The sequence below is a fragment of the Alexandromys fortis genome, unplaced genomic scaffold (genome assembly GCF_014885135.2).
Source record: "Alexandromys fortis isolate MF-2015 unplaced genomic scaffold, M_Fortis_MF-2015_v1.1 scaffold_5, whole genome shotgun sequence".
Taxonomy (NCBI): Eukaryota; Metazoa; Chordata; class Mammalia; order Rodentia; family Cricetidae; genus Alexandromys; species Alexandromys fortis.
The window spans coordinates 11625676-11649813 of record NW_026067924.1 but is presented as its reverse complement, the minus strand read 5'-3'; the positions used below and the strand labels follow the sequence as shown (position 1 = coordinate 11649813).

At 43.7% G+C, this 24138-nt stretch overlaps 1 protein-coding gene across 1 annotated transcript in view; it reads right to left on the bottom strand.

Annotated features, from left to right (window-relative positions):
* Cdkal1 (CDK5 regulatory subunit associated protein 1 like 1) overlaps window positions 1-24138 on the bottom strand; it is a 627408-nt gene that overhangs the window by 118002 nt on the left and 485268 nt on the right. The window contains exon 14 of the mRNA XM_050142389.1: window positions 21594-21758. Within this exon, the coding sequence (XP_049998346.1) occupies window positions 21594-21758 (165 nt within the window). The remainder of the gene's footprint in view (window positions 1-21593; window positions 21759-24138) is intronic.

Here is a 24138-nt window from a genome sequence, read left to right as displayed (position 1 = left end):
AGCTATGGTTCCTTATTCTTTCAATACATTTAGATGCCCTGCAGGTCAGGTAGCCCCACACATGTATGGAAAAGTAAGCTTTCTCTGAAGATTAGAACACAGTCTTGATATTTTAGACTACATGGAAGACATTTTGTTCATCAAACACACCCTTGAGGACAGACATTCTAAGGTGGCCACCACTGCTACTGGGGAAAGGCTGAGTCCATCTCCAGGTAGGCCCATAAAGGTCTACGTGACCAGAGGGGCCCAATCCATAGAGTTCCCTCCATTTACCCTGGTGGGCCAGACACAGAAAAGCCGGGAAAACCCAGCTCAAGGAGAGTGCAAAGGGTGAGTCAACATGACTGCTCTGCTTCTTTTTTTGGGGGTGGGGGGAGGGGAGCTCCATTCAGCAAGGCTTCTACTCTAACAAGGGAAAAGTAGGGGGAGAAACTGCTACTCTCATGGCAGTTTTAACATTTCACAGCACACATTGTCTCTATTGTATGAGATTTTTCCAAACAATGCCTCTACACAGCATGGACATAGCATGGGACGGTGGGATGTGCAGACAGGAGGATCACAGAGGATGAAGAAAAGGCAGAGGCAGCGCAGCATGCATCCGTGTAAGCACAGCTGTCCTCCAGCAACCACTGGATTCTCTTGTGCCTCCATTCTGAGCGCTGCGAGTCCTGAGCAACTTGTAAAAGTCTTCCTCCCCGCTGCACACACTGGCTGTGGCCCGAGAGCGAAGAGTAGGAAAGGCTCATCTTGGTAATAGATGAAGAGGGAGATATTAAAGACCGGAAGACATCTGATTAGGACAAGGGCAGAAGCAAGAAAGGAATCTGGAGTCTGAAGAGATGACTCAGTGGTTAAGAGCTTGCTGCTCCTGCAGGGAACCCTAGTGTTCCGGTCTCAGCACTCACGTCGGGCAGCTCACGACCCCCGATAACTCCGGCACCAGGGGATTTGACGCTCCCTTCTGGACTCAGAGATTACCACACTCACGTGCACAAACTCCACATAAACACACACACACACACACAAAATTTAAAACAGAACAGAAATGTAGAAATGAAGGCAATGTTTATGACCCAGTTTCTAAGCTTTTATTTATACCTCATTCATGTAGAAAAACTTGCTTTGACTGTAGGAGACTCACCGGAACTTAAAGTTGTTGGCTACCAGGGTGACTTTCTCAACTCCAACTACAATCTTTGTTTCTGCACTTCTCAGGCATTTGGGCCCATGCTGCCCTGCTGATCTCTATGCACTGGGAGTCTTTATCAGGGAGCCACTCCTTTATCAGGGAGATAGCTCTTCTGTGAAGCTGACTTTTGTGGTGTTTGGTACAAGCATCCACTTCTGTTGACTGAAGGAGCTCTCAAGAATGGTACTTATGGGACTGGAAAGATGGCTCAGCGGTTAAGAGCATTGCCTGCTCTTCCAAAGGTCTTAAGTTCAATTCCCAGCAACCACATGGTGGCTCACAGCCATCTGTAATGAGGTCTCGTGCCTTCTTCTGGCCTGTAGGCATACACGTAGACAGAATATTGTATACAGAATAAATAAAAAAATTAAAAAGAATGGTACTTATAATGGGTTTGTAGATTTTAATAATAACTAGGAGTTATTTGTATGAACCTGCCATCAAGAAACTCTTAAAACTGATACATTCAGTAAAGTAACAGCAGTAGCCGTTTTGGAAACTTGCCACGTGCATAGGAGGCCTCTCACACTTTACACATTTTTGATCCTAGGACTAGGTGGAATGTAACTGTCAGTCACCTAGCTCGGTATGATGACTAGGGAGGAGGCTAAGCTTTAGCCTTCTTATCACAGCACACATCAGGGATGTTTCCAGTCACCTGTAAATAAGAGTGATGTCCGGTACCTCCTGACCATCAAACTGACTGTTATGAACCCAGGTTTCTAGCAAATAGGCTTTCGGCACCCTCCCTGATGCTGTACCCTGTGAGACAAGAGTGGCATCTCCTGTTTCTCTACAGAAGGCCATTCCAGGAAAGCCAGCCTCGATCAGGCACAGCCATTTCCTGCTGCACATCTTAAAGTTTTGAGCCACATTGAGATTGTATCTGTACAAGAAGCACAGCTGGATTGTCTCAGAGCACATACACATACACATGTGCACGCATACATATACAATCAACATGCTCATATTAGAACACGCTGCAAAATGCATTTTAATGAGGAACAGTTGGTCTGGTTCTGCTCAAATGAAAGACAGCCCTGTAAGAGAGTCACCACCTGCCTTCCCAGCTTGTACAGCAGCTTCTAAATGAGTTCTTCTGTCCCCAACACTGGCAGGTGTTGCCAAGGCCCCGCAATGACATCCCAGTGCCAGCTCCTTCCCTTGAACTGACAGACAATGTCATTCCCTGTGATTCAAACTATTAGGAGATAATAGCACACACAGTGACCAAGGGCACCAAACTATCTCAATTATTCTTCTAGACTTCCCCTAAATTGGGAACATGCTACTATCATAAGAGTCTTTGATTTTCATAACATGGGAACATGCTACTATCATAAGAGTCTTTGATTTTCATAACATGGGAACATGCTACTGTCAGAGGAGTCCTTGATTATCACCAAGCCAAGGATGTTTCTAGTTCTTGAAGTCTATGTTTAAGATGTTACATGCAGAGTCTGCCAGCTTAACAGGCACAGTGGAATATACAGGACCAACAGATTGAAATTAGGAATTAATTGGGCCTTTTCACTTGAAAACCTGTCACAGAGTCACACGTTGAAAATACACCATCAACTTCCCAGTATCACTTTTAGGCATGAGTGATTCAAGATCAGATATTATTGAGATGAAGTCCCTCCACCAATGTTTAATTGCTATCAAATCATTAAAATTGCAGAGGAAAAATTTTAAACATGAACATAACACAAACTCTCCCTCTCATCTTAGTATCCTAGATTTTTTTAATCTTATTTTGGTGATAGCAAAGGCTTGTGTTTACTTTACTAATAAGATTGAACATAAATTATTAAGCTATTGACTGCATGATCAAAGAAATTTCAGATTATATTCTGAATAATTTTGCTTTGACATCCACCAAAGGAATAGATCTAATGTGTCCCCGCATGGCCTCAGTGGCCCCTCTCTTTCAGGATGCCCACCCCTCGGACGCAAACTGTGCCTAGTGAGACAAACCCAAGCCCAGCATTTGCCTGTCACCTCATTATGACTTCTGGGGAGTCCGCATTTCGTCTCACTCAAGGGACATGAAAAGAAACGTTCCAAGCTCTGAACTTCTTTTAAAGGATTGAAGACATTTCTTATGTGTAAATTTTTCTCATGCCTCATTCAGAAGCACAGTTAACAGCTTGAAGTGCAAACTAAGAAGGATGGACGATATGCTTGATAGCCCCTGTCTCAAGATAAGTAAGACTTTCTATCAGCCCTATCTCCTAAGAGCCTACTGAGCCCATGCACATGCCCAATGCAAGGCAGCATCCAGGAAAGAATCTCAAGAGCTGAGTTTTTGCTTTGAATATAAAATTATTTTCATGTCAGAAAGTGATCTCTACCATAACTGCATTTTAATTCTTCAAATATAAACTTCAAGACCTACCTCTTGCTCTAAGCATTGCTCGTTCATCCTCGACACACAGGCAGGCCTTTGTATAAAGGAATAAAGGGCCACACTTTGATCTAAAGTCTATAATCAGTGCCTAGGATAGTAGCAGAAATCTGAGGACGTTTAGTCTAAATCGGAATAGCATTAATAAAAGCTGAAGTTCCACAGGCAGGGCAAGAGATAGGATATTTGAATCTGATCATCTAGTAAGAAATACAATAGGTAAATTGCATTTCTCAGGGAAAGAATATTTGTATCTATATAAAATGTGAACATATACTACTAAGGAACAGGTAGAAATCTCAGTATTCATCAGTTAGTTCTGCCCTCTCCTTTGGACCAGGTGCTGGGTGTCTACTGGAGAATAAGATCTTGGTCAGCAGGGCCAGGATGAATCAATGAAGTCCTTTTGGTATTCTCTCCAACTGGTGTAGGAGGTCCTTCTGTCTATGTGTTGCCTTCATTGGTTAATAAAGGAACTGCTTTGGGCCTATAGCAGAGCCATATATGGAAAACTAAACAGAATGCTGGGAGGAAGAAGGCAGAGGGAGAGACACCATGGAGCCACCAGAGACAGACATGCCAAATCTTTGCCAGTAAGCCACTGCCAGGTGGTGATATACAGATTAATAGACATAGGTTAAATTAATGTAAGAGTTAGCCAATAAGAAGCTAGAGCTAATGGGCCAAGTAGTATTTTAATTAATATAGTTTCTGTGTGATTATTTCAGGTGTAAGCTAGCAGGGAAGAATAAGCAGCCCCCTCTCTCCAACATCTAACCATAGCTAGAGCCATCTTTACTCCAAAGGCATGTACACAGGAGTGGTGAGGATGCTGGGAAATACACACTTGCAATCATCCAATGAATCTTCAGGTAATCAATCAAACTAAAATAATTACTACAGAGAGCTTCTTTTCAACTAGGTAACCATGTACCATTTATATTTTAAATGAAAAAGAAGTCATGTGTGATGTTAGTGTCATTGTCATTTGACCTTCTCATGGATTGCAGGCATCATTTCCAATGATGCTAGAATTATGGTTTAACATCACTTGGCTCTATGAGCTGTCTAAGGTGAATAAAGGAGGTAGCTGTCTCTAAGAGCTTCAGAAAAGATGAACTAATATATATAGAAGTACCCCTGATGGCTCATGATGATGATAGCTATTCATCTTCGAAAGTCCTAGAAAACTGGTTAAGATCATTTCTATGGTATAAACTTACTGTAATTAAAGAATGATTAACTAGGAATTCACACCTCTAGTTCCAAAGTTGCATTATACATTTCCCCAAAATCCTTTCCTAGACAGCCCTCTTTCTACTTGGAACAAAATTTTTATAAAGTAAAAAGTGCTGGTCCTACCAAAAGTCACTTAAAATAATTTGGATAAAGTTTAATATGAAGGTTTTCACTATTTCCATCACTACTTCAGGGTAGCGCCCTGATGATGGTCCCTAGTGGTCCTTGCTGCCTTCTGTCCACACCCCCTGGGTCATACTTTCTTCTTGGCTAAACTTACTAACCCACTTTTAGTTAATCATAGATGACAAAACGATGGGTGTTCCATATGAAATACATTTTCCATTTTTTTTCTGTTCTCTGCTGCCCATGGTAAACTGGCCTTGTCACATCGTGGGCAGGTTTCAACCACACCGCACCCCGGCAATCTTGGCTGCCCCACTGGTAAGGAGAGGCATCTCACTGAGCTGTACTAGATTTCTGACTCAGAGGAACCTTGAGGAAAAGATTATGGCAGAAAGCTGCTGCATTAAGAGTTAATTTGTTATGCTGCAATAACAAATAAATTTAAAAGATGTCAAGCAGAGGTCTAGAAACCAACACAAACACATGGAGAAGAGATGTACTAATGTCTCAATAAAGGTCCTAAAAATTTCAAAAAGGATGGCTTTAATAGAATCCAATGGGAGGAAGAAGTCTAAACAAATAAAGGAGCTCCGGGGGGCTCACAACCACCCTTAACTCCACTCCCAGGGAATCTGACACTGTTGGGACCTCTGCAGGAATGCGATGCAGCCACTCGGTCAGGCAAAACACTAATATACACACAATCTGATATATTTTACAGTGCAAATCTAAGTGGACCGAGTGTGGGTGAGACAACAGAGGGGCCGGGACACATCAACACTGCCGCCATACTTCTTGGGCGCTGTAGGGAGCACTGCTGTCTAGTGAGGAAGGACTTGTAAGCACATGACTAGGTGACAATTCCACTTCTGTGTAGTATGCACACTGGGGGAAGCGATGCAGGGAAGTGCCAACCTCACTTCCCCTGCGACTCAGGAGCTGCGTTACAGTGCCAGCAGAGTGTGGGCTTGAGATGAGGGTGGTCAAAGGGAGAAATGGCCCTAGAGGGTAGCACCCAAGGCGTACAGAGCAGTCCTCCCGAGGACATCAACTCTCCTTTCCCCAGGAACTAAACTGCCTCTTCTTCAACACTTGTCTTTTGCCACCTTCAGTTCCTAAACTGCTCCATGTCTAACTCTCAGTTAAAAACACGGAGGTCACTTGTCACAAATGGGTGTCTCTGGACTAAAATCTCCTGAGCTGTCTGACTCTTTCTGGAAAATTTAGAGGAAAGCCATTTTCCACCCCTTTTTTTTCTGTCCCTACACTCATGGCCTGCATCCAGCTTCCAAGACAGGTTCCCCATCTCCCTGACCCCCGATTCTTCTGCTTGCCATTCACTTTAAAACCCCTTGTGATTATATTAGGCCCATTTGAAAAGCTCATTTTAAGGCCAGATGATTAGCAAATTTGATTCCAGCAGAAACTTTTAATTTATTCCTGTCATGTAGCTTAATATAGTCACAAATATGAGGGGTTAGGATAGTGTCTTAGTTAGTTAGCTGGGATGAAACACCATGACCAAAAAGCAAGCTGGAGAGGAAAGTGTTTTTTTTGACTTATACTTCCATACCATTGTTCATCATTGAAGGAAGTCAGGACAGGAACGCCAAAAATTGAAGAAACCTGTAGGCAGGGGCTGATGCAGAGACTATAACAGGGTGTTGCTTACTGGCTTGTTTCCCTTGACTTGCTCAGCCTGCTTTCTTATAGAACCCAGAACCACCAGCCCAGAGATGGTACTACCTACCATAGGCTCAGTCCTCCCCCATCAATTACTAGTTAAGAAAAAGCCTTACTAGCCTACAGAAAGGGAACAGATCTTTACCAATCCTACATCAGACAGAGGTCTGATCTCCAAAATATACAAAGAACTCAAAAATTAGTCATCAAGAGAACAAATAACTCAATTAAAAAATGGAGTACAGACCTTAACAGAGAACTCTCAATGGAGGAATCTAAAAATGACTGAAAGACACTTAAGGCAATGCTCAACATCCTTAGCCATCAGAGAAATGCAAATCAAAACAACTCTGAGATTCCATCTTAGACCTGTAAGAATGGCCAAGATCAAAAACACTGACGGCAAGTTATGCTGGAGAGAATATGGGGTAAAGGGAACACTCCTGCATTGCTGGTAGGAATGCAACTTGGTACATCTCCTTTGTATATCAGTATGGTGATTTCTCAGAAAATTAGGAAACAAATTTCCTCAAGACCAAGTAATACCACTGTTGGGTATATATCCAAAGGATGCTCAATCGTGTTACAAGGACATGTGCTCAACTATGTTCATAGCAGCATTGTCTGTCTTAGCCAGAACCTGGAAACAACCTAAATGCCCCTCAACCAAAGAATGGATAAGGAAAATGTGGTACATTTACACAATGGAGTACTACACAGCAGAAAAAAATAATAACATCTTGAAATTTGTAGGCAAATGGATGGATCTAGAAAAAACATATTGAGTGTGGTAACCCAGACCCAGAAAGACAATTATCATATGTACTCACTCATAAGTGGCTTTTAGATATAAAGGAAAGAAAACCAGCCTACATTTCACAATCTCAGAGAACCTAGACAACAAAGAGGACCCTAAGAGAGACATACATGGATCTAATCTACATGGAAAGTAGAAAAAGACAAGATCTCCTAGATAAACTGGTGTTTTGGAAGGCTGCTTGTTTGTTTCCCAGCAGCCCGGCAGCTCAGACCTGAAATAATCACACAGAAACTATTTTATTTAAATCACTGCTTGGCTCTAGCTTCTTGTTGGCTAACTCTTATATCTTAATTTAACCCATTTCTAGTTATCTATATATCATCATGAGGCTATGGCTTACTGGGTAAAGTTCTGGCATCTGTGTCTGGCAGGGCTACATGTTTTCTCTCTGACTTTACCTTCCTTCTCCCAGCATTCAGTTTATTTTCCTCCACCTAGCTCTACTCTACTCTATCAAGTCAAGCCAGTTTCTTCATCTGCCTTCTGTGGTATCGCTTGCAGTGTGCTCTGTTGACCATGTGACTTACTCGGCCAATGGAATGCTATCAAACATGCAGGCAAAGACCCAAGGCGACTTGTATGTGCCTCCTTTGCTGTTCTTGTTCCTCTGCCTTTACCATGTGATCATGTCCCCATGCTCTTTTGCATGGCTAAGACCTGGAGGACAAAGTTGACTCATCCAAGTAGTTTTAGCTGAGCACACCTGAGACACTCGTCTCCAGACACACCTCCAGAGTCCCACTAAGGTGTGAAGAGTTGCACTTTACTACCCTACATCTGACAGGTACATGTGTGATCCCTGCAGAGTTCATCTGGGCCTTACTGAGGTTCTGTAAGTTGCTTGAGAGGGGGCATTTGCAGTGGCAATGGAGAGACTGTTGATAGATGATGTCCATGTATTTGGTTCAGTAGTGTTTTGAATAAGGGCTATGCATGTATCTCTTCAACACCTACATTTAACAGCATGTACTCCATGGCAGGTACTTAGCTATCAAGAAGACAGATGCAAATGAAGCAAAGTCTTAGAACTAATAAAACTTCCATTTTAGGGACTGGAAACTGACACAAATTACTTCAGATATCCAGTGGTGAAATCCATTATGGAGAAAAAGAGCCACCCATGTGATGGTGGTGGTGGGTAGTTCTGTAGACTGTAACTTAGGGTGATCTCACTGATGAGCCAGTGTTCCAGCAGAGATCTATCTGGATGATATTAGATAACAGACACTTTGTTTGGACATCTAATGAGAAACACACTACCAGAGAGGGACTGGCAGATGCACATGCTCTCCCAAACGGTGCTTTCATGTCAGGGAGCAGCAGGCAGGCACTGGATGAACCAGTGTTCATGAGGAGGGAAAAGTCAAGGTCCCAGACTTGATCAATGCTGTTGGATGTTGGCTTTGAGCCTGAAGCCCTAAGGTTTTTTTTTTTTAATTTAATTTTTTTATTGTGAAATATATGTAAAATAAACCTGATAATTTAAGTCATTTTAAATGCAGCGTTCCATGGCAACCATTACATTTACAAGGTTTACTTTGTTGTGCAGATATTACTGTTTCTAATAGTTCATCACCCCACAGAGATGCTCTGTCACCACTATAGCTGTCACCAGAGGGCTTGATGACCTTGCTCCTCCCACACCTTGAGTGAGGAAACTCACAGTATTTGTCATATTGGCCTCTTATTTTACTTCAAACTCAAGGTTCAACCACGCTGCCACATATGTGAGAAATTCCTTTATTTTCATGACTGAATGAAATTCTATTATGCCACACACCACATTTTGTTTGTCCATACATCTGTGGATTGGGAGGTGGGTGGCCTGCTTCTTGTTTTTATGAATAATCCCAAGATGAATAGTGGAATCTAAGCGCTTGCTTTCAGTTCTTTGGGTTATAGAAAAAGGAATGGAATTTCAGAGTCCTGTGGGCCTAAGGATGGATCTGACAAGGAGGACACAATGTGCCTTAGACAGGATAGCAGAAGGGAGGCAGTCAGGCAGACTGTGGTACGGGAGGATAACTTCATGGGGCACAGAGTTACTCTGTGGGAGAATGCTTGAGAAAGACTCGTGAATAACAATGCGACACAGATGGTTTGGGATTGTTCAGAGCAAGTGACCTTGGGTGAAGAGTAACAGGAGAAAAAGTCACTCCAAGTCACAGGAAAAGTGGGCTCCTAAGAATGCCACCAGGATATTTACTTTAGGTAACTATCCTTCACAAATGCTATTTCTACATCTGGCTGAAGAGCTGATGACCATGTTCTATTCCCATTGAACACATGATTATGGGGAAAGTCTCTGAGGCATGGATGATGTATTAACATCTTAACCAGCCCCCAAACAAACCTTCAATTCCTCACCTTATTCATGGACTGCTTACATGATCCAGTATTCGCCATGCCTTATCTCAGTCTATTGTTAGAAACTATGAATCAGGCTTTATCACTCCTAATTTGTAGCCGAGAAAATGATCTAGGGAGGGAAAATGCCCAGAGGATGATGGCACAATCTGAAAGGGTGAGACCACAATGCCAAAGTCACCGCTGGCCCCAGGCTCTTAGGCACAAGGGCTGCTTTATTCTTTTTAAATGAATGCTTGCAAGAAGGAAGCCTGATGAGCCAGGGGCCTGTGGGAGGGAAGTGCTCCTCTTGATAAGGTCTACAATAGTCCTTTGCTGCGAGTGTTCTTCAGATTTCTCTCTCCAGAGGTGGCAAATCGGAAAGGTACTGTATCCCCGTTGTGCAGGTTGGCTTCCTACCAGATAACTGTCCTAGATAACCGACCTGATATATGGCCTGAATATTTGTGTTTCTTGGTAGTTTTATAGAATTGCACTTGGGAGATAGAGGGAAAAGGCAAAATTTGTTTCCCCAAAGCTCTTCATGGCAAACCCATGTTAGATAGCAGTCTATTCCTTAAACATCCTGATTTATTTTACACACAATGAAAAGCTGATGCTGAGGGGGGCAGGGGACAAGCTGTGTTTTACACTAGTAGAAAGAAGGGTGAAGAAGCCAGAATTCATGGTAGAAAGTAAACCCCTGCTCTGTGGTACCCAATTCTTAAGAGTTCCCATGAAAAGCAACTTAACAAGCTCAGTCTCAGTTTCAAGGAAGCCTTTGCCATCTGCTTATCATGATGTCAGGGGACTTCACGGAGCAGACTGAGAAGCTTGCCTGAGAGTTCCTGCTCAAAGAATATATCAACATCCTGAGTGATACACACAAGTACATTGTCTACTCCCAACCTCCCTGCTAAGAGAATTCATCCATTCCACCCTGCAGATCACTGAAAACCAAGTACAGTAAACAAATACCGGGCGAGGACTAACTGGAGATGACCACAGTCTGGAGTTGGAACGAACGCACCAGACTGGGTCGGGTATCCTGCTCTTATGAGCCCACTCTCACAAAGGTCTCCAGCATTTCTTCCTGCCGTCTCTCTTGCCTTGCCATGCATGAGGATGCAGTCACCATGTGGCTGTGTGGAGCATTCAGTCTGACTCCACAGGACTTACTGTGTGGGTAGGATGTGGCTGCAGGAGGACCGAGATGTTGGGTTAACCTGTGAACAGCTGATTCTGGAGAAAGACGCACTCTGTCTAACAGTTCAGTGTAAATATTTAGCTTTGAAAAGCCAGAGTTCCTAGTCTTCATACAGAATATGATTTCCTCTGACTGCCCACAATTGCTTTGAGTGTGAAAGTTGGACACTGCCCTGTGCATTCTGCGTCCACTTATGATCCTTCCACCCCGAGGGTTTCATTCTTCACCTACCCGAGCCCTTCTCGCCTTCAAAGCCAGTTCTGATCTCACAGCTGTGAAACCACGGAAATGGAGGCTGAACCTCTGAACACTGACAGTTCCCACTCTCAGTTCTACCTTGGCATTCAGTTCCCTGTAGACCTTTCACAAGTGTCTCTGTCCCCAGGGCAAAGGCAAGACTCGGGTTCCATAATTAGAGGCAGCCCTTGTATGAGGACGATGAGGGGCAGATAGGGCATGGGGAGGCAGAGCAGAAGCCACAGCTCTGCCAACAGCTCCGATGTGCTTCTAGATAACAGCCAAGACCCTGCCTCTACCATCAGTGCTTCTACGAATGACTCAGCATCCATCTTCCAAACCTCTTCCTATCGAAGCAGCCGTGCCCTGCTTCCTGCAAAGAGCTCTGGCCCTGCTGTCTCTTCAAAGGCTTTCCACCACGCATGCTTTGATGCTATCTCACTTAGCACCAGACAAGTTCCACATGTGAGCGGCACATACTCACTGTTTTAGTTACTACAGACTGGGGACCATTTGAACACTAGGTTTGGAGTCTGGGAAGTCTAAATGCAGATGCTAGCAGAGCTGCTCGCAAGTTCACACTTCCTTGCTGTGTCCACCTGGGATTAGAGAAGATTCAAGTCTGCTGTAAAATGGGGCCTCTGCCACCATAACCTGTCTCCCAAGGCCTGTACCCCTTTCATGGTGATGGTTGTTTCCACAGAAGAATTTGGGGGAGGTGTAAATATTGAGACACTCATTTCTCTTCCGAACACCCCAAAAGGCAAGTCCACACCTCAGACGTCTGTGTCCCAAGCAGTGCTTAGCAATGCGCTGAGCCAGCTTTGGCACTTCAGAGCTGATGACAGAATTCTTCCTACAAACCATTTCTGGAGGGTAGGAAAGGTACTTTTAGTGAAACCAGACCCACAGGCACAGAACGGGATAGTCCCAGACACATGAGACACAGGGTCCCAACTGGTGTACCAACACCAGTTGAGTAGAAAGGGAAAAACAACATTGAGAGAAAGAATGAAATGACAGGAAGGCACAGGACAGCTCTGGGAAGCTGGGACCCACTCACCACAGGGACAATGTTTCTGAGGAGTTTCCCTAATTCCAGCCCTTTCGGATGTGATGGGGCACCAGCAGCCTTTTTAAAAGGCTGCTGAATCCAGCCTTTGACCTCACAGGGAAGCTTTCCCACCAAACGCTTTCCAGTCTGAATAGATTGATTTTACATTTGGGGAAAATCACCCACAAATTAGGCAGTTACATCATTGGGCTAGTTAAATTTGATTGCCAGCTTGGATGGATTATGAAAAGCCCACGACATTGGCAAAATCCATCTTTGGGTGCGGCTGCCAGGGTGTTTCTGAAGATGGACTGAGTGAATAAGAACTGCCCAGAGTATGGGCGGCACCACTGCATGGCTGGGGGTCCCAGGCTGCGTAAAAAGAGGAAAAGGGAAAAAGTGAGCTGAGCCCAGCATCACTTCCCTTGGTCTACCCAGATGTGAGCGAGCAGCTTCTCATTTCTGCTGCTGCAGCCATCAGCTATCACTCCTCACGATGGACTGTATCTTTTAGTCACACGCCAAGCTAACCCCCTTCTTCCTTGAGTGACTGATTAGACACTCAGTGACAGCCATGGGGGATAGTGTGCCCCTTCTGATTGCTACCCTTGCTACTCCCTGTTCACCAGAGTCACAGCAGAAGAGCAGAACAACCACAACAGTCAGATAAAGATCTATACAAAAGTCCTGGCACTTTCATTGCTTGTCTCTCCAACATCAAGTCCAGTGCCCAGGTAACACATTCAGTGAAGACGGAAACAGAAGCAGTCAGGAGGCATCTGCATGCTGCCGGTATGAGCAACTCAGGTTCAGGTGCCTGACTCTTTGCTCTTAAACTCAGCCTCCCTAGCTCTGGGCATCTGTCACTGCTTTAACTCAGCTTTACTATTCTTTCTCCCCATCCCAGTGGAGTAAAAGATATAAGGTGTATGTGTGTGTACATGTGTGTGTGTGTGTGTATACATGTGTATTTAATTTTACCATAGGCGTCTCTTTGTCATTATGCACAGAAATGCTGAGAACACTTTTCATGGCATTCAGGTGCCCTCCCCCAGGCTACCAGAACAACCCAAGGCATTGCGAACCTCAACGCTAGGGACATAGTAGAGACTCACTAAATTGTTGCTGTTATTATCATTATCAAGGCACAATTAGTGCCCTGATGCATGCAACTCTCCTTTCTATGCCCAGCTCCAACCCTCAGGAGAAGGAAAATTATCGTTGCTGATTGCACAATTAGGGGTGCAAGTGAAATGAAAGCTAATTGTTCAGCATCAGCTCGGCTGATGATGCTTTGAATGGTACTCAGATTGGTACATGGAAAGTATTGCAAACATATTCTACACTGTTTCAACTGACATCATCCATACTGGCTTGGCAGTGTCCAACTAAATGCAGCTCAGAAGGAAGTGTGGAGTAACAGTTATGCATCCAGCCTGTGCAATTCAAATGTGTCCTAAGTGGTCTGCAAAAGAAACCAATGAGATGCAATATGGAAGAGAGCAATGCACACAATGGTACATGCGCTGTGGTCTTAATTGTCTGTGACACCAATTTAACACTCGGGCAATAAAGAACTCAGTACTGCATGGTGTAAAGTGAAAAAAAGAGAAAACAAACTGGAAAAACATCATGGGCTTACAGCCAACGTCTTGGGGGCGGAAGGAGAATAGGAAGGAACACACCCTCTTTTGCTCCTAACACGGTTAGCTGATCTGTTTGAAATTAGATCCACTTTCAACTTAATTATTAAGCCATTTCTTAACCTCATGAACGAAGTTTTCTTGTGCTTTCAAATCTGGCCCTGAACTAATAGCCCCTTTCACTTCAGTGGTTTTGGAAATGAATGTTAGACGGGAAGAAAAACATTTAAACAGTGTTGTTCTAAGGGTCAAAGCTATGAAAACACAGTATAGTTTGTACATAAAATTCAGTACATCTGGTGGTCCTGCAGGCTCTTTGTTAGGTAACAAGGCAAGCATGCTACCCTAAAATGCCTTCTTTCTTATCAAGAGTGGCTGCAGGACTGGATCTGAGCTGTCTAGCTGACTCCAGGGAGCCACACATGCCATAGTGCTCTTGGTAGAGGTCAGAGGACAACTTCCAGGCATTGGCTCTCTCCATTAGTCATGTGCGTCTCTGGGATCTAACTCAGGTGGTCAGGGTTGGCAGCAGGTGTCTCTGCGCACTGAGTCATCTCATGGGCCCATCTGTGGTTTGTGTCAATGTCATTCTCATTATAGTTTTTTAAGGTGACCTGCTTTCCTCTGCCATTTTGTAAGAAGTCAGTGGTCAATGGGTGCACTAGAAATTATAGACTAGTGTGTAATTTCTATTGTCAGTTAAAGTAAGGTCATGGCTTAGTGTACGTCACAAATGCTGCTGCTGCTGCTAGTATACTGCAATATTTACTGTGCTAAGCCTCTCTTGTTACATCCTGTAAAACAGGTGCTCTTATGGGTTTCATAAGAAGAGACTTGGGTAAGTGAATTTCTCCAAGTTCATACTGTTTGTCAGGGATGGAACAAGAATTCAAACAACAGGTTATGAGAATCCTGAACGTGTGCTCTGAATTGTTAAACTGTAATAAAAGCTGAAGTAAGCAAAGTACTTTAAAGAAGTCTACAGTCAAAATAAAGGCCAGGGAATTGGTGACCTATGCTTACGAAATTCACATGTCCACTATGTCCATGTCCATATGATCCACTTAATCTTCCCTGAATGATGTAGTCGGTATGTGAGAAACACTGTGATTCAAGGAAGTGAGCTGTAAGGTATTGTAGGATTTGTCACCATAACAGGGCCCAAACCTGCCAGACCACAAGCTGCCCTGGCCTTTCACAAGTGGCCACCTCTTTCTTAAACCAATTCTGCCATTAGGAAAGAACTTAAATAAGTCTTTGCAATAAGCCCGACTATTTGTAAGCTTAAAATTCAGGAGAAAATGTTTCAGAGACCAAGCTCTGACTTCTTAAGCACTGATGAGAGAACTGGTAAGATCAAGTGTTTTATGTAGAAGGAGTCACACAAGCCTCCAATAGTTCTGCTTCTCTCATCATGCAGGACCCAAAAGTTGCTGTGACCGAGTACACAAAAGGGGATTAGTTCTACCCACTTCCTCATTATTTTCTGCCTCACCTTCCTTTTCTTCTTGGATCCAGTGAGCTTAGTCTAGAGAGCAATTCCTGACCAGAGTTATCAAATAAGATTCCTGCAATGTAAAGAGCATGGAGCTGGGCTTTAAAGCACTTGTCTGGCATATCTGAATGGCCTAGAGCAAAAGCATGAGATGACAGGATTGTGGGAGAACTGGACCTTTGCTGATGATACAGCTGCCATGGAAACAGTGTAATGCTCCTCAGAGAACAATTCAAAATAAAACCAACCAAACAAACAGAAATGATCATGATCTAGAGCAGGGACTTAAGTCATTTGTGTACTGTGTTCCCAAGAAGCAGTTGGTGGCAGCATTCCAGTGTGCTCAGAAGACTGGGCAGAAGAAATACAGTGGAGAATTACTCAGCATGTAAAGACACAATGAAATGTCACTCAGCCTTTGTGGGGTTGACATGTGGCCCAATATGGATGAAATCTGGGGACATCATGCAAGTCACAAAAAAGCAAAAGCAATACGATGCCACTTTCATCTGTCACTTCCAGTAGTCAGAGTCATGGAGACCGAGAGATCAGAAATTGACAGGGATTAGCAGGGGGGTGGAAGAAGAATTAACGCTTAATAAGTACAGAGTTAGTTTTATAACATTAAACAGTCCTAGAAACTGGTTGCAAACTGGTGACACTATCAAAATGGTTACAGTGGAAAATTTTATGCACGTTCATTCTCCCTTTCTCTTTCCTTTCTTATATCCATCTGTTCATCCATCACTGAATACCAGGGCCTCCTGCATGGTAGACAAGTGCTCTACCACAGAGGTATTTCCCCAGCCTTATTTTTATTTTTGAGGTAGGGTCTTAGGGAGCGTCCCAAGGCCCTGAACGTACTACATAGTCCAGGTAGGCCTTGAACTTATGATTCTCTTGCCTCAGCCTTCTAGGTAGCTTGGATCATAGGCCTGTGCCATCAGGCCTGTCAAAACTTCAAGTTAAAAAATATTTCTGTGTATGGTATTTTGCCTGCATGTGTCTATGCAGTAGGTATGCGCCTGGTATCCATGGAAAACAGAAGAGGGTGTCGGGGTCTCCTGGGAATGGGTTCTTTTGAAGTGCAGCCAGTGCTTTTAACAACTGTGTCATCTCTCTAGCCACACAGATTTCATTCTGTTTTTCAAGTTGGTAAGACCTGGATTTAAAACGTTGTTCTTGTTCCTCTACCTGGCTTTTGTCATTTTATGAGTCGGAGTAAGTTATTTATTAGTCTTCTGATGCCCTGGTTCCTTATCTGTGAAATGGTAATAGTGGCCTATCATAAGGATGATATGAATGTATATAACATATTTAACATACCACTTGGCCCAAGATAACCATTCCCCTAAATGCTGGTTTGAGATTTTAGCAGAAGTTAGGGAAATTTCAGTCAATGGTAAAGAAGAATCATTGTTTTGTGATTTGATAATAGAATATGATTATGTTTTGAAAAGAAATCTTCTAGTGATAAAGATGTTGTTTAGTGGGATGAAGAGCCTCGTACACCATAGCCTCTGAATTTAATTCCTAGCACCACCTCAAAAGAGGTGCTGAAAGCACACATACAGAAATTCCAGACACTCCAGAAGTGAAATCTGGGGGACCAGGACTCATAGCTCATGCTAAGCCTCAACCAATTGTCACTTGGACTACACTAGACTTTGCTCCAAGATGACAAAAGAAAAGTTAGACCCTAAAAAGGCCTTTTCCTTTTAGGGTTAATTACTGATATATTTCTAGATAAAATGATAAACGGAATTCTCTTACTAATAATTAGGGTATGGGAAAGATGGGAAGGTAAGAACACAGATGATACAAGATTTACTAGAAGGTGACAAATGTTCAAGATGGCTAATCATGGGGATGTGGGATGAAAATGATATGCTATTGTTAGATGTGCTTGAAATTCTCTGTAAGTAGATTTAATATGATCATTAAAACAAAGCCTGATCCCACTCTTGGATGAGGAGTCAGAGACAATTTTCCATTCAATTGAATGGTTGTAGATTTGCACACCTCACCACGCTTATCTACCCATACGTTTCTTTTTTTCTTGTTGTTTGAGTCGGGATCTCCTCGTGTAGCTCAGGCTGGCCTTGAGCTTACAGAGATCCTCTTGTATCAACTTCCAAAGTATTGAGCATTGGGATTCCAAATGGATGCCACCATGTCCATAGGTCTCCTTTTGATACCCACCTGCAGTTTCTACAGCTGGTGTGAGGAAGCTGTGTAAAAGGACATCAGAATTGCTTTTTTTTTTTTGTATCAAATACTCAAGTTTGTGAATCGTTTTCTTGGGAAAATAGGTCTTAAATTTTATGTGTATTAGAGTTACCAAAAAAGCTTGCAAAAAAACAGTACAAAACTGTAAAATAGGTTGTGCAGGTGGAAACACACTTGATAGGAAAGTAGAGGGAGGAACCAGTCAGGGTGGAGAGATTGAAGTGGAGATGGAAGTGGGAGATGGAGAAAGAAGGAAGCAGAAGAAGGTTTAACTAAAATTAAGAATGCATGAAAAAGCCATATGGAGACCTACTATTTTGTAAGCTGTTATATTTAAAAATATAATAAAAATACTTTGAAGGCAAGCACCTTACAGGTATAGATAATGCAGCTCTCAGAAGCTATAGGTTATTAAACAAAAATCCCAGTGTCAGGTATGGGATATTATCCTATGAGTTGAGTTTTGATCAGAAAGGACCCAGATACTCCCCCAAACAACACAGACTACTGCAATTCTCTTGATTACCCACTGGAACTAGTTTAGGAGACCCTATTGTTGAAGACACCACACTTTTGTTTTAGGTCCTAGAGAAATGCAGCTGGAATTAGCTTAGGAGAACCCTCCCTGCTGGCTACCTCTATAGTATTGGACGGTTTATGTTGGTCTTATCTAACTATGAACTCTGTGAGCTCTAATGCCAACCAGTCAGGGCCAATGCTGCACTGTGAGCATGAGGACCACAGTGAAGGATTATCATCCTAGAATACATGTCACCACCCCTTCCTCCACCTTAAAGCACAAGTCCCCTGGCTGTTCTATAGGAAAGGTCACAGCCCGGCCTTCATTTGATTTACATTCGTCTTTGAGCTCAGGTGCCTTCACTTAAATTATTACATTACATTTTCCTAAATCAACCACACTTCCTCGACTTATTTCTTATGTTGTGGGTGGCATTTGACTCCATAAGCCCTAAAGATAGTCAGACTAATTGTGTCTCTAGTTGTCTTGCCTCCTCCTCCATGACTCTAATAAAGCTGGGAAGAGGAAGATTGGCGTTTCTGTCTCGACCGAACCCATCTATAAGCTCAGTTCCTAAGGGAACCAAAGCAGAGAATGGGGACAGGCTAGACTCAGCAGGTGATGAAGACCCTGTCTCAGAATAAAATGTATAAAGGCAGGAACTACATGTAGAAACCTTGCATCATACGAGGAGGTCTGGGTCCAATTCGCGGTGCTTCAAAGTAGAAGAGAAAAAAGAAAGAGGTTCCTCTCTGTCCTTTTCCATGAAAATGTAATTTCATAGAGACAGAAACTATGTATTTGAGTAAGGAAACTCACCAGCAGGACTGAATTTATTTCTTCATCAACACTGTGGGGTGGGGATGTCACTCCCACTCAACATGCAAAACTAGAGCTCTGAGCAGTTTAGACCCAAAGTGCACTGGTAACGCCGTGTGCAGACTCGGGTCCCTGTGACCAAACTCCAACCTTTACCTGCTGTCGAAGAGCTCACCATGCCTGAGATGAGCTACAGCCTCTGGCACTTGCTTGGCAAGCCTGTAACTCCCACGCTCCCTTCCTGCTCTCTTTGGTTCTTCTGCTAAAGAGTGCAGTATATAACAGAACAAGGTCACCGGCAAAGCCTCTGGATCCTGGCATATGGGTCGTGTGTTTAAAGATAGACAAATACAGATAAAGAGTGAGTCACAAATAAAGATACAAGGAAGAGCTGCGGATGTTTCCCTTAGCACCGCCCCCACCCCCCAGTCCTTACTTATAGTTTCATGCATGTAAAATAATCCATATATATAAGCTCAGAGAAGCTAGGAGTCACATGACCTCATCACACCCCGCCCTCTGGGCTGTCCTGGGCAAAGGCAGGCTGGTGGCAACACTGTACTTTAGACTGGAAGAAGGGAGAGGAGAGGAGAGGAGAGGAGAGGAGAGGAGAGGAGAGGAGGGAAGTGGGCCTCCTAGAATTGAAGTGGGCCGGACCTTTAGAAAGCACACGGTGTGCAAGAACAGAGGGGCTGTCTTTCACGGAGAACTCATAAGAGGTTTTTGAGCTGGAGCCCTTACGAGAGATGCACATGTCAGAACTAAGCCAGGCAGGGTCTTTAAAAAATTTCTGCCATTTGTTGTAAAATTCTTTCCACTACAGCAATTGAAAGTCAACCGCAAAGGGCTGGAGATACAGCACAGTGGTCAAGGGCTGTACCAGCATGCGTGAAGCCATGAGTTCAAGCCCAGAACAAGTAAAGAAAAAAATCTCCTAAAGCACATGAGGGGTTAGCTAATTTCCTTGAAAAACATCTAAAGAATAAGATGAAATAATTCAGTTGAATCTCTAGCCATTTAATTTCAATGTCAGACTACTGTTGCTTCCAGGCCATTCTCTCCAACTTCCAAATAAGGTTAAAAACAAAACACCCAAAACACCAAAGCCAAAAAAAAAAAGGAAACAAACAAAAAACAAACCCCTAAGCAATGAAAATAATAACTAAAATACTTCCCAAAACCCAAATGAACATCGGTGATTTCCCCCCAAGTTTTAACAAGATGGTCGCCTCAAACGGGGTACAGTTTGAGAGAATTATACCCTGTAATTCTAGCACTTGGGAAGTAAAGGCAAAAGGATTCAGAGTTCAAAGCCATCTTCAGCTACAAAGTGAGTTCAAGGCTAGTCTAGTGCACATAAGACACTGACTGTCTCAAAGTAAAATGAAATCAAATAAATAAAATACTGGTGAGGTGGCTCAGAGGATGAAAGTATTTGCTGTACAACCCTGAGAACCTGAGTTAAATTCCTGAATCTCAAGCAGAAGAAGAGAACCAATTCCCCAGATGTCCACATGAGCACTCATACACACACTAATGATGATAATAACACTACTAAAGTGTACACACACAAAAGAGGAAAGCTGGTATGGTTCTGACGTGCTAATACATGCCTCTCTGCTGGGGTCAGAGAACATGGACAGCCCCTCCTCTGCAATAGCCAAGCACAGGAGTGCCACTCTCGTAGGATTTGAGTTCAGCGTCATCAGTGCAGACAGAGGGCAAGGACAGACCTGCCGCCCTTCCTGAGGCACAGCTCTACTTCCCTTCCTTGAATTAGGATGCCTTTCCTATTCATTTGAACTAAGAGCTGCAGAGGTAAATGGTCGAGGAACTGCATGGGCAGATAAGTATCAGTTATCTTTTCCCATATGTTAAGTCATTGCTATATCCTTTTGTGGGAGGGGGTGTTTAACAATTGTGTTGAAGAAAGGACATCAAATGATGCTTAGAAATGTGATACACATTTTCATTTCACACTCCATCAGCTTTTACAACTGTAGCTCAACGAAATGTGTGAGAGGCTGGCAAACATCCATATTTACCAAGGTATAAAACAGAGCCAGGTGACTTTTTTTACAGAATGAAAAAATGTTTCATTTTCGCTCCACAGGACTCAAGTATCTATGCAGCTCACACTAGCATGAGGTACCACAGCACGTGTGTGCCGCAGCTTCGTGTCTGTTCACCGTAGGCTTTAACCGTGTTACAAACAGCTTTGTCAGCAGGGAAACACCAGGTCCTTATCCCCCTCCCTTCAGGATCGACGATACAGAAACATGCTGGACCTGTTCACCCTTGGTGTTGAATCTCCTACCTACAAATAATGGCTTTTTGCCTTCTGCTTCTGGTCTGGAAAAGGAAACAGTTTATTCCCTTTATGGGCAGAGAAGCAAAAGGCTGCATCAGCACCCACACAGCTGCACCTCCAGATCGCCATCTGCCAGAAAGGAGCAAAACCTGCGCATCCTCAGAAGGGGCCTACACGTGATCACAGACTCGAGGCGCAGGTCACTGTGCTTCCTAAGCTGCCACATCATCAGCAGCGTAGGGGACAGGAACCTTGAACTTACCTTTGTTAAACCCGAGACTTCTCCCTTGGCCAGGGGCTTGCTGATGGACGGTGTGTAGATTTTGGTGTTCGATACTGGCTGTCCTTTCAAAAAGTGTTTTCCTGATTCATAAATGTCCACTTCAACCATTTTCCCCATGAATTCAGGGTTCTTTGGCACTAAAACCTTTAAACAGATTTTCAGAAATTAGAAGTTTTTAATATCAGCCTGGTTTTACAATAGTTCTAGGCTAAAGCACAATGATAATGCCGTAGGAAGGCTTCTTGCTACCCCCACCCCCAGCATTAACTTCCTACATTACCGCAGTGTGTCTGTCACCACGAAGAAAGAAAAATGATACGCCACTATCAACTAAGTCCACACTTTATTCAAGTGTCCACAAAGGGTCTGCTGGGGGGGGGGTCCCCATTACAGAGTACTCTGTCTCCTGGTCACTCAAGGCTTTGGACCCCTGGAGAGTGCAAAGGCCTTTCTGGGATGAGCCAAGAGGCTACAGACCCAGTGCCTCCATCACCAGATGCCAGGTGTCCTGAAACACAGTGGCAGGAAGCTGTGAAATTCCCAAAAGTTAGCCAACCACTTCTGGAGTGCCTTTGACACTCAGCCATTGCCTGCCCTACACAATCAAGAAAACGGATTCAGAAATTATGAAAGCCTCACACTTCCAATACTTTCCAATTTAGCTGTCAGGGAAATGGTTTAATAGGCTCTTCAGATGAAGATCTTGTGTGTGTGTGTGTGTGTGTGTGTATGTGTGCGTGTGTTCATGTGTGCAAAAGGGCAAGAAGAAGGACATTTCAAAGCAATTCTTTCAGTGAAACGGCACATTGGTGTTTGTCTAAACGACTCCTCTGGCTAACGGCCGCCTTTCATGCCTTTTGTTGTTAGAAAAGAAATGTGTTTGTTAGTCTCATGAAGCAGCCACTCTGAAGGCCACTTTAGCTAGCTCACAGGTAGCGGTCACATGGCTTTCTTCTAGAGACTGCTGATAGAGCGATAGAGGTCCATGCTCACCTCAGCAGAAGTCTCCTCTTGTCGGGACCTTTCAGGTCGTCTGTAAACATTTTACCCCCACACACCTATGCTTTGGTATTGTAGCTACTTGCCAGCCTCTTCGGGTCAGAGTCCAATATAAACAGAGGAGTGCTAAACCAATAATCCTTTGAAATTTTGATGCAATCTTATTTAGAAATAGAAGCTATGACATCTTTGAAAGGCTTAGTTATAGAGACAGAAAAAAAAAAAAGGGGGTCAGGAATGGTCAGGGAGGATCCTGCCATTGCCACAGTGGGTGTTGGTCTTTCTGAGGTCAGTTTTTATGATCACTGTACACATGGCTTCATCAAAGGGTAGGGAAAAGGTCACCTGGAGGGTGGGTGACTCATGGCAAACAGGCCAACTAAAAGAGCATTAGTATCAGGCCCTTTTAAATTAATTTTATAAAGTAAGAAAATCCCTAACCCAAACTAGAAATTCTGGTGCTAGTCCCGTGGAATATAAGCCTTCTTGGTCTGCTGCCTTGACCTGAACGAAGGGCTCAGTGTTTCTTGTTTTCTCCCTCCCACCCCCTCCCCCGGGTTTTAATAATTGGAAAAAGCCCAACTGCCTTCCACTAGAGGAAACAGCTAATGAGGCATGCTGTTGCCTTTTAAATGAAGGGGGAAAGGTTCCCTGCTGAGGCACAAACCCAGATGGCAAGAGAAAGAGGGAAGAGGCAACCAAAATACATTGGGGTCCTCCCCAAGACTGAGCAGAGGGCTGGCTTGCATACGAGAATGGCTCTTCCTGAGATGGGAACAGGAGAGGGTCAGCTTAAATGTGAGGTACAGGGGCTTCTTTCTCAGCTGCAGACTTCTCTGTACCCCACAAGTGTCTCCACGTGGGCTCTGAGGGGTCCTACCTAGGAACTATTCCATGTGGATAAGCAATAGTGAGGCCTCTCTGCTGCTTTTCCCTTGTCCTGCCTTATCTGAAGTGCCCATGTAGTACTTAAAATCCCCAAATTCCAATTCCAGGAGAGAGAGAGAGAGAGAGAGAGAGAGAGAGAGAGAGAGAGAGAGAGAGAGAGAGAGAGAGAGAGAAAGAGAGAAAATCCACTTCTCATCTGATGAGAAAGAACAGAAGGATAGGAAACACCATTCGACATTAAGGAAAATGAACACGACTCAGAACCATCTGTGGCCATCCCACGCCACTCTGAGTGTCTCCTAGGACACGTTTTCCATTGTCCTTCTTGGTCCATCCAGGGTTCCTCCCTGAGGGAAGAACTCTGTAAATCACTTCTGACATGCTTTCCCCCTCTAGGGAAGAGAAGCCCGAGGTGCTGACCACAGTCAGGAGCTTCTAACATCCATCTCCAGTGACTGTGTGTTTATACTGGGTATGTATTTTGAGATCAATTAAATTTTTCTATATTTTTTGAAATTCTACTTTCCTAGAGAGGCTGGGAACAGAAGAGAAAGGGCCCATCTGAACTCCACTCAGACCGAAGAAGCACTGTCGAGGCCTTGTGAGGGTGTTAGAGGCCACGGGGGAGGGGGGGGGG